This window comes from Eschscholzia californica, unplaced genomic scaffold (assembly GCF_041429995.1).
Source record: "Eschscholzia californica isolate CP2 unplaced genomic scaffold, dmEscCali1.0.p SCAF_5, whole genome shotgun sequence".
In the NCBI taxonomy this organism is placed as follows: domain Eukaryota; kingdom Viridiplantae; phylum Streptophyta; class Magnoliopsida; order Ranunculales; family Papaveraceae; genus Eschscholzia; species Eschscholzia californica.
The window spans coordinates 21,918,363-21,931,907 of record NW_028238472.1 but is presented as its reverse complement, the minus strand read 5'-3'; the positions used below and the strand labels follow the sequence as shown (position 1 = coordinate 21,931,907).

At 36.2% G+C, this 13,545-nt stretch overlaps 1 protein-coding gene across 3 annotated transcripts; it reads left to right on the top strand.

The window, feature by feature from the left end:
- The first annotated feature begins 7,804 nt into the window (after nucleotides 1–7,804).
- Nucleotides 7,805–12,050, top strand: LOC147537819 (uncharacterized). 3 transcript variants are annotated; one of them, XM_086640328.1, is made up of 2 exons: nucleotides 7,805–8,127; nucleotides 9,456–12,050. In XM_086640328.1, exon 2 carries the CDS (start codon nucleotides 9,810–9,812, stop codon nucleotides 11,697–11,699), a length of 1,890 nt encoding a protein of 629 aa, XP_086496454.1. In that variant the 5' UTR covers nucleotides 7,805–8,127; nucleotides 9,456–9,809; the 3' UTR covers nucleotides 11,700–12,050. The 3 variants fall into 3 exon arrangements, with proteins under 3 accessions (XP_086496454.1, XP_086496455.1, XP_086496456.1); XM_086640329.1 differs by having other exon boundaries at nucleotides 8,126–8,328; XM_086640330.1 differs by lacking the exon at nucleotides 7,805–8,127 and adding an exon at nucleotides 8,132–8,783.
- The last annotated feature ends 1,495 nt before the right edge of the window (nucleotides 12,051–13,545 follow it).

The window sequence follows — 13,545 nt, the reverse complement described above, 5'->3', positions numbered from 1 at the left end:
CATTTACTAATCTTGTATTGTTGGGGTATCAAATATGATACGAGAGTCTCACGACAATTATGAACATATACCATCCACCTAATGCTCTTATGTTGAGGTAGAAAAAGGAAATAGGGGTGGACAAAAATACTTAACTAAAATATAAGGTAGAATTTGTAACAGAAAAAACATACAAGGTAGAATGAGCAGGGGCGGGAATTAGTCTGGGTCAGGTTGATCGGGTCCATATCATTCATCGGATCGGGTCGATCGGGCTTTGTAACTCTCTGTCCATTTGGGTTCTGGGGCTTAATTGGGCGGGTTATTTTGAAATTCTAGTGTCCAAAACCCGTCCAAATCCGTCAAACATTGCGGGGTTTTCAGATATCGGGTGGTCGGGTATCAAATTTTCACCAAAATTTCGAAACATCTTGGTCGAAATGACCAAAATATTTCCATTTCCATGGTACCTTAATTTCTATTTAAACTAAAATTTAATTAAGTTTGTCTTAACAATGCCTTGTCAAATGGCACTTCGGATAACAATATATGTATATGTACTTAATATATTTAAAAAATGTCAAACTACATTTAATCTATTTTGTATATCATTTCACTGCGTCACTAGTATATTTTGTCACATTAATCAACCGTCACATCCAGGGGCGGGCCCACATAGGGGCCCGTCGGGGTTTGTGCCCTCACGACCCTAATGTGACTCGTATGTGTTAAATTGCACTTGTTACTATATTATGTATCTATAGTTCCACATTTTAAACAGAATTCTTCTCTAGCTCAAGTGGTGAAATGCTTGGATTACATTATGGAGGTCTTGTGATCGACCTACACATAACACTTTTTTTTTTCTTGAATTTCCACTACTTACACTTTCTTCGTAGAACGTCTATTATTTACGTTAGTTGAAAATGTTGTTTGGTTTCAGATGAATGCTTATTGAAAATACTTTATAAAGTGCAAATTTGATCTAATATTGGTTCTTATTAATTGAACTAATTCAATTTTGGCCTCTTCAAAGTGATCAACTTAATCAAACGACTTCGTATAGATGATGAATTTTCTAAATAACTCCCTTAATTTTGATTCTGTCTGATTTTTCAGTGACTTGTATTTTGGACTTCAAGATTATTTTTTACACGTTTGTTATATTAAACATGTTATTACAAAGAAAAGTTTATCTTTATCTTTTTTCCATTACGATCACTTACTCTTCATCATCTCCACCATCGATTTCTTAATCTTCACCACTATCTCTTCATCCCTTCCTTTGTTTTTTATTTTAATGTTTTTTGGAGTGCAGTCGGGAGAAAGATCCTCAAACCATATTGATGAGAAAATTATTACTTGTTGTACATCAAAATTACCATGGAATATCTAAACTATAAATAAAATTTTGTTGAAATTTTGGTTTTTGATTATAGCCTGATCGTATACTATGAAATTCTTTCACGAACTATAACAAAAAAGTGCCCCCACTCATAAAATTTTCTGGCCTCGCCACTGATCACATCCACGATTCACCATCATACTTATATGTAGTAATGTATAATTATGTGTTATATATATATATATATATATATATATATATATGTTATACATGCATACATAAATACATTCAAGCAAGCACATATACAAAGTACATAAGTATTAACGTATAAATAGATGACATTATTAACCGGCTTATGTCGGGTAAATTTTAACGGGCGGGCTCGGGCGAGATGTCGGGTAGCACTTCAAAACCCGAGTCCGACCCGTTTATTTCATCGGGTCGGTTGGGCTAAACCTGCCTTAGGGTTTTGGGTACACGTGGGGTTTAAGGACTCGGTTACCCGTGACGGGTTTTGGGTTTTCAGACTTTTTCTCAGCCCTAAGAATCAGTTGTTTTTGTTTGAATGATGATTTTTGTTTCAACGAAGAAAGATAAATGTTTTTCCGAAAGTCCTGCAGTCGAAACTAGAACTGCTGGAAGCTTTCAACTCCATCCATTCACATATTATACACTTTTTAATCGTGTTACCTCAGATACTAAGTTTTAATGGCACTTCCAAATAAAAAAGGGTTAATTTTTTTTTACCCCCAACTGACTGATTTGGTCTCCATACGTGTTTGGAATTTTTGTTTGGCCAGTACAAGTGTCTGGGAGTTCGATTCGGCCCCAAATTTTTTTCTAATCTTCTAATTCTACTCTTATAACATTTCTGTAATTTAGATTCTTTTTTTCTTTTTATTCACCTTACCTCAACTATTTCCATCTCGTTCTTCTTCAATATAAGAAGGTCGTTGTAGAAGGTCACCGGTCGACGACTTTCTCCAACAACCTTCATTTTTTTCAGTCATTCTAATTTCCCAATGATCAGTTGGTCACCAACTGGGAGTCAAAATATAACTCAATAAAAAATTACATAAATATTATAACATTAAAACATGAGGATGAACTTTTATTTCCACAATGTTGTTTGGATCTTGACATGCAAAAATTCACTGTTTATGACTACAAATATCTAAATCAATAATAACAACCAAGCTAGTTCAACAAAAAAAAAAAAAAAACCAAGCTTAAACAAGTTTTGCTTTCAACAAAAAAAAAAAGAAAGGAAAAAGCTTAAAAAAGTTTTGACCAATAAGAGAGAACAAAACTAAGCTTGACAAGGCAGTAATGATACTGCTTAATGCACCAAGGCAGTATCATTAGGGCTTCTCTCTCTCAATCATTTTAAGGAGGCCCCCACGTGAGTGGATGGGAAAGAAAGAAGGCTAAACTCTTTTCTTCAGAAGCCCTAAAAACTCGACAGCAAATAAAACTTTGTTTTCATCGAAAAGAAGAAATTAATTGAGAGAGAGAAAATGAAACTATACTTGGGTTGCAATTGTAGAAAAAGTAGATTAACAAAGACATTGTTAATAATGGGAAAGTGACATTAATTGAAAGTGACATTTTGTTTTGGCTTTCCTTCCAGTGGAGCCCTGCAAGGCGGAAGAAACGTCAAACAAAACTTCTACTTAGGAAGAAAGACATAATGATACTCCTTTACATTAAAATATAAAATATATTAGATTTCTAAGGGTATTGGTAATATAACGTTTTACATAAGACTAAAACTTCCGTTGGTTGGTTTCAGTGTATTGATTCAATGGTTGGTGAGGCCGTGAGGGTTTTATCCTTAATTATATTGGTAAATCAATAAAAAAATACATTCATTCCAAATTAATGGAGGAAGACTAAGGAAGTGAACAATTCGATATCTTTCGTATTTCTAACCAATATTCTTTGTTATGTAGAATAGATGATTCGTAGTTGAGTCTCATTCGCAATTTACGACCGGAAAGAAAGGATTCCTTTTGTGTTTTCTGATTTATTACTCTAAACGAAACATGCTTCTTGATTCAAAAATTAGAATGTCTTTGATTTGGATATCAAATAAAGGAAAAAGAAGAAGCGGAGGATAAGAAAATGAATGTTTTTATCGAGGCGGGGTATACTTTGATTACACTATGTACAGTGCCACACAGTTACAGGCGTTTGCCTCCCATAATAGGGAGAGTTTCGGTTTTCGATCATTTGAACTAGGGAAGAGGGCCTTTTATTTCTTGGGCATACTTCTCCTGCCCATTGTTGGTGCAACCCAATTGCTTGTTGTCATATGATGGTGAGGATAGTTCTTCCTTCAATGGGCAAGACTTGATCAACACTGCCTTTGTCAGACTTGGAACAATCATTCTCTTTTTCACCACTGCTGGAGCTAGGGCTGAAGTAATGGTGGGTCTTTGTGTTTAGCTAGCCTTATCCCACTCCACCCTTCCCTTGTGAAGGTCAATATATTATAGTATTTCTCGGGTTTAGTCGGAGTCTCTTTCTTGATGAACTTGTCTAGCTTTCCATCCTTGACCAGTGTCTAAATAATGTCCTTCAAATTTGTATAGTCCTAAGTTTGTGGCCACTTTTCTCTGACACATGTGCGTGGTCTTGATGAGAGTCACGTGTGTGTGGTCGTTTGGAGGATAATATCTAATGAGTGTGTATCTTCTAACACAGATAAATCCTCTAACATATAATGGTTTGCATATATCATTGGCTTTATTTAGCCTTTCCGTCACTAGGTTCTCTTCTGACAAAGTAGAGCTCAAGGCGTTAAGCCGACTTCTCCTGACCTTCATCCTTTGTCTTTCTGACAATACCAGAGCTCAGGGGCGGAGCTGACTCAGTTCTCCCTTCTTTTTCTCTCTAGGCAATACGATGGTCAAGGTGTCGAGGTGACTTCTACAGTCTGCAAACATCACTACCCTATTTCGAGACTCTTGCAGGGCTCATGGTGAAGAATTTACTCAGGCCATCTCTTTGTGTGTCTCTAGACTAGCACAGTGTTTGAGGTGCCTAGGAGACTCATGGAAACCTCCCATGTCAGGGTTCAGGTGGTAAGGTTTTGTAGGATCCACCTCCCTGATGTCCTTAACGAGGGTCAGCCCACATGCATTTTTGGCCAATCCGTTAACTCCTAGATTGGTCAAAGTTGGCCAATATTTGGCTCAATAGTGCCTCTCTAGGACAGCTCGTGTTTGTTTTCGAGAAACAAATACATATTTTAATAGAAAAAATAATGAACAAACTTGTGTTTATTCGAGACAAACTATAGTATGATAGAATGGTCCAATTATTTTATCAGACAAACACTAGCATAGTTTACTTAGTACAAAAGGAAAAATAGTATTTAGGGAAAACTATAGTATGGTAGAAAGAAACTGTTGTGTGTTGGTGACAGACTGCAGTTTGTATTTTCAACAAAAAAAAAAGACTGCAGTTTGTATTGATTTGCGAAAAAAGAAAACGTTCCAGAAATAATTGTGCCAAATTTTATTTTTAATAGTTTTGTAAAGACAAATAATAATTTGTATTTACCTTTTTTTTTTGTTAATGATATTTGTATTTACCTAATAAAGACAACAATTTAAAAATGGTACAAAAAAACAAAGGAAAAAAGAATGAGTATGGATATTGGAAAATGTTAATATAAGTCCAAGAATTAATAGGAAAATGTTAATATCCAAGAATTTAATTTGTATTTAATTTTGAATATTTTGTCAAAACTCTCCTCTAAGACTTTCTTTGATTGAAAAAGTTTCATCAATTTTCTTTAGTTAAAACTTTTTGTGGTATTTTGGTAAACAATATCAATTTTTTCCAGTTCAACAAGAAAAAAATTCCCTTATATTTTTATGGACTCCCTTATTCTTCTTATTCGATTTTTCAAACTTTTACCCCATTGGCTAATATGAACTCATATTAGAATAAAAAAATGTTAGATAAACCTGTGATGAGATTCATGTCAGTAAGGACGAAACCATTCATCAATAAATTGTTGTTCATGTTAGTGGGTTGCAAACTTTTCTTGAATTTTTTTGCAATGTGTTTGAAAAATGTTTTCAATGTGTAACAGGTTTGCAATTATTTGGAGTGTCTCTACAATTGTTTGCGATGAGTTTGCTATTGTGTTGCAACGAGTTTGCTATTGTTTGCAGTGAGTTTGCAATTGTTTGCAATGTCTTTTCAATTGTTTGTGTTGTGTTTACAATGTCTTTGCAATTCTTTGCGTTATATTTGCAAACTGTTTACGATGTGTATGTAAATTATTTGCAATGGGTTTGCCTGCAATGGGCTTGCAATTTACTTACAAATAGCTGCGATGAGTTTGCAATTGGTTACAAAATAGTTGCATGGTGTTCGAATTTTTAACCAAACAAAACATAAATATTTGAATTTTTAACTAAACACATAAAAATTTCTACATTTTTAACTAAATAAAATTTGTCTTTTACCTAAAAAAATTTTAAGTTAGATTTTTAATTTTATTTTACATTTACTGGACTAAACCGTTATTTTCAAATTCAGATGAGTTTTTCTATCATTTCTTAAGCCGGAAATAATGGAGAAGGAGAAGTCAAGGCAATATTAGAAGCAATTCAATGGGCCAAGACACTCAACATTGCCAAGATCATTATAGAAGAAGACAATAGGCTACAATACATTGACTTCATAGGAAAAATCCAATCCTTATTGAGCAACTCTCGCCATTCTGAAGAAGATACAAGATTAGCTTAAATCATTCTCTAAAATAGAATTCATTCACTACAATAGAAGCCACAACAATATGAAAGCTCATAATCTTGCCAAAATAGCAAAAGTTAAATCATTATGTAAGGTCTCAGTCTAAAATAACTTTAAACTACTATCTCTGCAATTTTATTTTGTTTTTTTTTCTCTTTTGACAAACAAGAAAAAGAAAATAAAAAATTATTTTTGGACGAGGCTGCCTAATGAAGCCCTCATTTATTGCTCTCCGCACCCATTCACCAGAGTCAAACTTCGTTGACTACCGACATCTATAAGGGCCCAGTGTGAAGGTGGTATAAAAACCTCCCAAAACCTAAAGATCCATCCAAAACCTAGAAATCCATCCACACCTCCATTCATCTCGGTAGATCTCACCCACCACCTCCATAAAACGATCAGACTAAATCTAGTCTGTTAATAGTAAGGTTATGAATTTAGGCTATGTTTGGCGCGCGAGAATCACGTGAAAATGAAATGTGATTCATAGTCAATCCTATTTATTATTTGGCTCGCGGAATGTAGGGGGAATCCTATTCCTCTTAGAATATAGTTCTCCTTAAATGGAATAATAGCAAACCCAGAGAGTGGGTGGGTTTGTGTTTCCCATTCCCGGTAATGATTTATTTTAATATTTATGGACAAAATTATCCTTAATAAAATATTATAATGACTAATATTAAAATCGTCCTTCATATAATATCACAACTAAAAAAATTAGAAACCTAGAGTTTAGCTACCGCCATAGCATGTCTAGCTCGAACGTTACTCTATCTAGTTTTTTCCTTCTCGCTTGTGTTTTGTTCATTCCAATCGACTTCATAACGTTTAAAAACAAAAAAGAAAGTTAGCCGAGACCTGTATTTAGTTAAAATAAATTATCGAATACTACTTAAATTGGTGTATCGCGTTACTAATTCATATCTACAATTTTGAATAGATAATACTAATAAATATAACAAAGTTAACGCATAATTTATGTAGTTTAAATAAAATGATATAATAGTGCTTAAAGAAACCATATTTATATCATGAATGAGCGATCGGAATGAACCATAAGCGATTAGGGTCTAGGGACCGACGTAAGCAATGGTTATATCATGAATGATACATTTTAAACACCACACAAAACCATATTTAAGCTAAAAAATTGAAGCACATCTCACCTTTTAAGAGAAATGAAGGTTAAATCGAGTCCAAAACTTCAACTTCTTTCTTGCTAAAATGAAAACACTTACATCAAACAAATCAGAAGAACCCTTGTCGACGTGAGAAGAAATCGAAGTGAAATAATTTAGGGTTTTAAAGAGGAAAGAAAGAGAAAGAGAAAGAGAAAGAGAGTATTCTGACTTCTCAACGTTTGTGCAAGGGGCACTTGGCTTCACGGGGAGCGAATAAATATTTGTTCAAATCGTACAAGGCACCTATAGACCCACGACGGAGAACAATAACTTGAGGGCGCCTTTAACCCTTCTCTTTTTGAACTAAATATCAATATAATTAGCTTTTTTTTTTTTTGCATTGCCAATATAATTAGTTTTTTCTATTACAAATATCATTAGTTTTTTTTTTTTATGTTGAACTAAATATCATTGGTTTATTTTTATTTTTTTTCTGTTGAAAGAGTATCAGTTGATTACGTTATCAAAAGCATCCAAATAGTAATCGTGGTGAAATTTATGAAAAGACAAAAAACATTGGCGAGCACGCATAAGTGGGTCCCAAACGAGCAAACCAATAATTAATGGCGAAGGGCGTCAGAAACAAAAAACCGTCAATAGAAAACGGCGTTTGCTAATGTCATCAAATTAAACTTTTCATTAACAAATCAGACCCTAATATTCTCATTATTTCCTCATCTTACCACTTGTAAATCTCTTTCCTTTATATTTTCTTCTTCCTTCCCCTCTCTCTCTCTCTCTCTCTCTCTCTCTCCTATTCTTCCTTCATTTTCTTTTTATGTAAACCTGCAAAAATCTTATAACCTTTTCACTTATTTGCTTTAAATGCCGGTTAAGATCTTTTAGGTATGCACTTTCTCTAGTTGTTTACTTTCTTAGATACCCTTTTTTTGTTTCTAGGGTTTATCTTTTCTATTATTACTTGTTTTTTTGGGATGCTTTCTTAGTATTTAAGGTTTAATCTATGAACTGTGGACATTTCTGTAGTTAGATAAATAAGGGTGATCTGTGAATTTCATGATTAGACTTTGTAGTGATTCAAAATAGGTAGGTCTTACTACCAGAGGAGTATTTTTGGGTAAAAGGAAAATGAGTTCTTAATGCTCTTCATTCTTCTTATAAAGATAGATTTTAGCTTTAAGATTCCCCTGTCAGATCTAGAAAAAAAAATGTTAGTTTCTCTTAATCATAAGCACAGCTTAGTTGGGTGCTTAATCTCAGGGGTTTGTTGTTGAAATCCACTTCTTATTGACTAGGAAGAAGTAGAAATCTTTCTTTTCAAGCTTTTGATGTTTTTGGGTATCGAAAAATTCTGTTTTAATTATTCAAAACACAGAAGTTTTGTTTGTAGATTAGATGATGCAAATTACCTTATGTTCTTGTTTTGTTGAATTCAGAGTTCAAATTATTTGAGAGATTCAAAGGGTTTGGAATTGTCTTTAGAATGTCTTTGTTTTTGTTGTTTAATTTTCTGCAGTGATAGATCATCTAGTCAAGTTTAGGTCAGGTTATTATCTACCTCATGTGGTTATTGATCTGATAACTTATTGTACTTTTAACTCTTAGAGTGCACTTTTTATGTTTAATTTGAAGGTACAGCTATGAGTTAAAGTCTAAAGATGATAATCATCGAATAAAAGAAGGGTTTGGTACTAGTAGATCCCTAGATGAAGAATCCAAAATCCAAGGAGACCAAATTGTCCTAGTGACTACTAATAGGATAATTAAATTTTTTAGATGATAGATCCAGATGGGTTTGTGACTATTGTTTGATAAGAGTTAAAGACGAATTACAATTTGTGATCGGAAGTTGAAGACTGTTTGTGTTCGAGTGCATTATCATGTTTTCTGTTTTTTCAGTGGCCTACCTATCGTTTGTTAACATGATTTAATCTTAATAAATTAATCGAAATCTGAAGTAGTCTGATTACATTTATGAAGAAGATAAGAATCGTGGTCGTGGAGACTTCGAAACTAAAAAATGAAATTCAGGAAACTCGTGATTTTGATATTTGGTGATAATTATTTTCTTGCTCAAATAGTGATTGGCTATTAAATTAAATAATCTTAATTTTGTTCTATCAGTTGAATGCTATACTAAATGTTTCATCTGATGATTAAACATTTTTGAATGATAACTGAAATTCTTTTGGTTGTTCGTTTTTTCTAATTAGGCTTAATGAAGCTTAAGGATTCTTCATCAACAGAAATAAGACAATCTACTTTGTTTCTTAATCTTGACTTGCTCGCACTAAACGTGGTCAGATATTTTGGGGACTAAGTGCACTTGAATAAGTTCTATCTTTCAACTGCAACTAGTAGCAATGGACAGGGCAGACACGTCAGGTTTCGTAAGCGGTGGTGCTCACATATTGAAATGCCTTAGCTTTGCTCGTGTAGTTTTGCTGTACTATATATTTCTACTAGAATTTTCTCTTCTCTTTCTATGTTAATGTGGTGGTGCTCCCAAATCATACTATATAGCCAGTTTCTTATTGATATTTAGACATTATAAGCCAAACTACAGCATGACAGATCATAACTTCCGTCGCAATGGTGATTCTCCCCAAAACAACTCTGGTGATACTGCTCTTCGCCTAGAATGCCTTGGCTACAGTACTAGCAAAAGGACTAGATATGCAAGTTCTCGTATTGATATTGATGTTCTTCCTGCCCAAGTCCCAGATGACAGTTGTAGATTGGTCCTTGGGTTGGGTCCCACCCTAAGTTCATACTCTGGTGATTATTACCCTGTGGGGCTTAACAAAAACAAGGAATCTTCCGTTATATTTGGCCAAGGGTTGGCTTCTGATGCTGATACTGGAATTTTAAAACTTGGCTTGTCTAGAGGGAGTGAAGAAGTTTTTGGTGTGCATTCAGTTTCTGCAGAAGACGATCTGAACAGGATTTGTCGTAACCAGAGATCCGCTGATGAAAGAGGTACTTTTATCCCGATTGTTGATGAGGGCTCCACTACACTGAAGAAATCTGGTGGTTATATGCCATCTCTTCTCCTAGCTCCTACACACAAAGATTTGCTGGAGACCCACAAACTTTTGGAACTTGGGATCAAGAGAAAGAACCATCCTCCACACTTGACATGTGATCCTTCAGCCACAACAGATTACTCTATAGGGACAATCTCCGAATCTGCAAATTCAAGAATGTCATCTGACCAGCGAGTTAACCATCCTAGGAAATGTAAGTTTGATGGGTGTTCGAAGGGAGCACGTGGAGCATCAGGTCTATGTATAGCTCATGGAGGTGGTCAAAGATGCCAGAAACCAGGTTGCAACAAAGGTGCTGAAAGCCGGACTGCTTACTGCAAAGCCCACGGGGGAGGAAGGAGGTGCAACCACTTGGGTTGCACCAAAAGTGCTGAAGGAAAGACAGATTACTGCATCGCACATGGAGGTGGTAGACGTTGTGGAGATCCTGGTTGCACCAAAGCAGCTAGAGGAAAGTCGGGTCGTTGCATCAGGCACGGTGGAGGAAAGAGGTGCAAAGTCGAAGGATGTACTCGTAGTGCAGAGGGTCAAGCTGGATTATGCATCTCGCATGGTGGTGGAAGGCGGTGCCAATTTCCAGAATGTACCAAAGGGGCTCAAGGTAGCACCATGCACTGTAAGGCCCACGGAGGTGGAAAAAGATGTGTTTTTGCCGGATGCACGAAAGGTGCAGAGGGAAGCACACCTCTTTGCAAAGGCCATGGTGGTGGAAAACGATGTCTCTATGATGGTGGTGGTATTTGCCCCAAGAGTGTCCATGGTGGGACTGACTACTGTGTAGCCCATGGTGGAGGAAAACGTTGCGCGGTCCCAGGCTGTTCAAAGAGTGCACGTGGTCGAACAGATTGTTGTGTTAGGCATGGAGGTGGAAAACGCTGCCGGTTTGAGAACTGCGGAAAGAGTGCTCAAGGGAGTACAGACTTTTGCAAGGCTCATGGTGGAGGCAAACGATGCATCTGGGGAGAAGGAAATTGCGAGAAATTTGCAAGGGGGAAAAGTGGGCTTTGTGCAGCTCATAGTACCATGGCACAAGAAAAAGATTCAGGTAGGAGCAGTATGATCGGGCCTGGACTTTTCCGTGGGCTTGTACCAGTTCCCATGTTTGGTAGTTGTACGGAAAATGGTTATTCTTCTTCAGGTGTGAGTGCAGTTTCTGATTGTGTCGATACAGCAGAAAAGCCCAGTAGAAAACAGCAAATGCTTATACCGGCACAGGTCTTGGTTCCTTTGTCAATGAAGTTGTCAACCACGTCTTCAGGAGTATTTGGTAGTGCAGTGAATGGAGGTGGTGGGAACAAAAACGAGACCCTTAATACTTCCACCTTCTCAATTCCGGAAGGGAGGGTTCATGGTGGAGGCCTCATGTCTTTGCTTGGTGGAAACATCAACAACGCCGTTGATGGTATGTAAATACAGCTACATATTCCATGATTCAAAACCAAAAATCTGAAATGCATTTTGGGGAAAAAGAGGTTTGAAGTTCAGTTCAGGTTAAATATTTAGGGTTTTAATCTCATTTGTGCAACACTATGTTTTGGGGTTTTCCTATTTGTAAGGATAATATGGTGTGAGATTCTATTTATCTGTCTATGTTCTTCAATTATTGAAGAGAAGCAGAAAACAATTTGTCAAGTATTTTAGATCTACAGCTCTCTAGTTATTCTTGTATTCTTCTGGTATGTACTTTAGGTTTACTCTGGATTCCTCAATGAGCTTGTACATTTCTTTTGTTAATAAAGAGTTGCTCTTGGTGATTATACACATCATGGTCATATATTAATTTCTTATGCTATCAAAAAGGTGGGATAAAAATTTAAATTATCTCAAACTTAAACATGGTTTGAAATTGTAATTTCTTCTTTTCCCCTTTGTGGGTGTTCAGTTTGGGATAATACAACAAAGAACCAAACTAAGGCTCGCCAAGAGGCGTAATAGAAGACTGGAGGCGAGCTTATGTGGATCCACCTTGAACCATGCGCGGACCTAGAGGCAAGCAAAGAGGTTAGTTTGAGCCAGCTCTGGTAAGAACATTGTTTTGGTCTCGAAACAGAGGAGGGAGGCCTGCAGAAGTCAGCTGGACTTCTTGAGTGCTGCTCTGCCTCGAGGCAAGAGGGAAGGTGGATCCACATAAGCTTCCCAATCTAAGCTATGCTCTAGTGGAGGCACAAAATAGAGAGATCATCTAAAGTAATTAGCTGGATTCCTCAAGTCGAGTGGTCCCAGAAGAAATAAACGATGGCATGGAAGGCCAAGTAAAGTCAAAGCCTCGCTTTTCACACACGATCCGTTCTGTTTGGAACACTTGACAATGTCAGAAGATACGCACTAGACAGATATTATCCTCAAATACACACGTGATCATCATCAGAGTTATTATCTTACCACCCGCATCATCTCAGTCGTGCATCGCCACAACTCCCGCAAATCTTTATAAGCATATAAGTATGCCCTAAACGGGATTGAAGGTCATCAACTAAACTTAGAATCTTTGAACTATTTCGTTTAAACTGCAAAAATACCCCGTTGACTTAGGCTTCGGAGTATATTCCTCCATTTTTGCAAGTCCTTACCCACTTGAATTAAATCTGAAAGACAAAGAATAGTTCATCACGATCAGAAGGTTTTGGTCACCGGGTTCTTATCGAGGAAACCACTCCGATAACATCAATATTGATGTTGATTGGTGTGGTGTCTTGGGTGATAGACAATCTACTTCAAGTTACTTTACCATGGTAGGTGGTAATATTCTGACATGAAGAAATAAAAATCAAGATGTTGTCACTTGCTCCAGTGCAAAAGCTGACCTTGAAGGCATGACACTTCGAATCTGTGAGGCCTTATGGCTACAATTTGTCAATTTCTCTTACAAGATTTTGGGATAGTCAGCCAGTCAAATTATATTAGGACAATGAAGTAGCATGCGACATTGCACATAGTCCTGTACAACATGACCACTAATCGCACCAAGCATGTCGAGGTAAACAGATCTTTCGTCAATGAAAAGTTAGATGAATAAACTGTGGAGACTGTGGCATTACCTAAAATGAAATAAAAATAATTGATATCACATATGGTTTCAAGTAATTATCCCTGCATAATTTTCCAAAATGGTAATACGAGAGAAAACCAGATCTAATTTCTGAAAAACAAACATTCAAAGATGAACGTCAAATCTAGAGAGAGAAACCATACGAATTTATAACCGAACCAAACCTCATAGTTTGGTTCGGTAACCGAGCCAAACCATGAACGGATT

What these genes read in the sequence shown, in the direction of transcription:
- LOC147537819 (XM_086640328.1), top strand. Translation starts at nt 9,810, where the DNA reads ATGACAGATCATAACTTCCGTCGCAATGGTGATTCTCCCCAAAACAAC.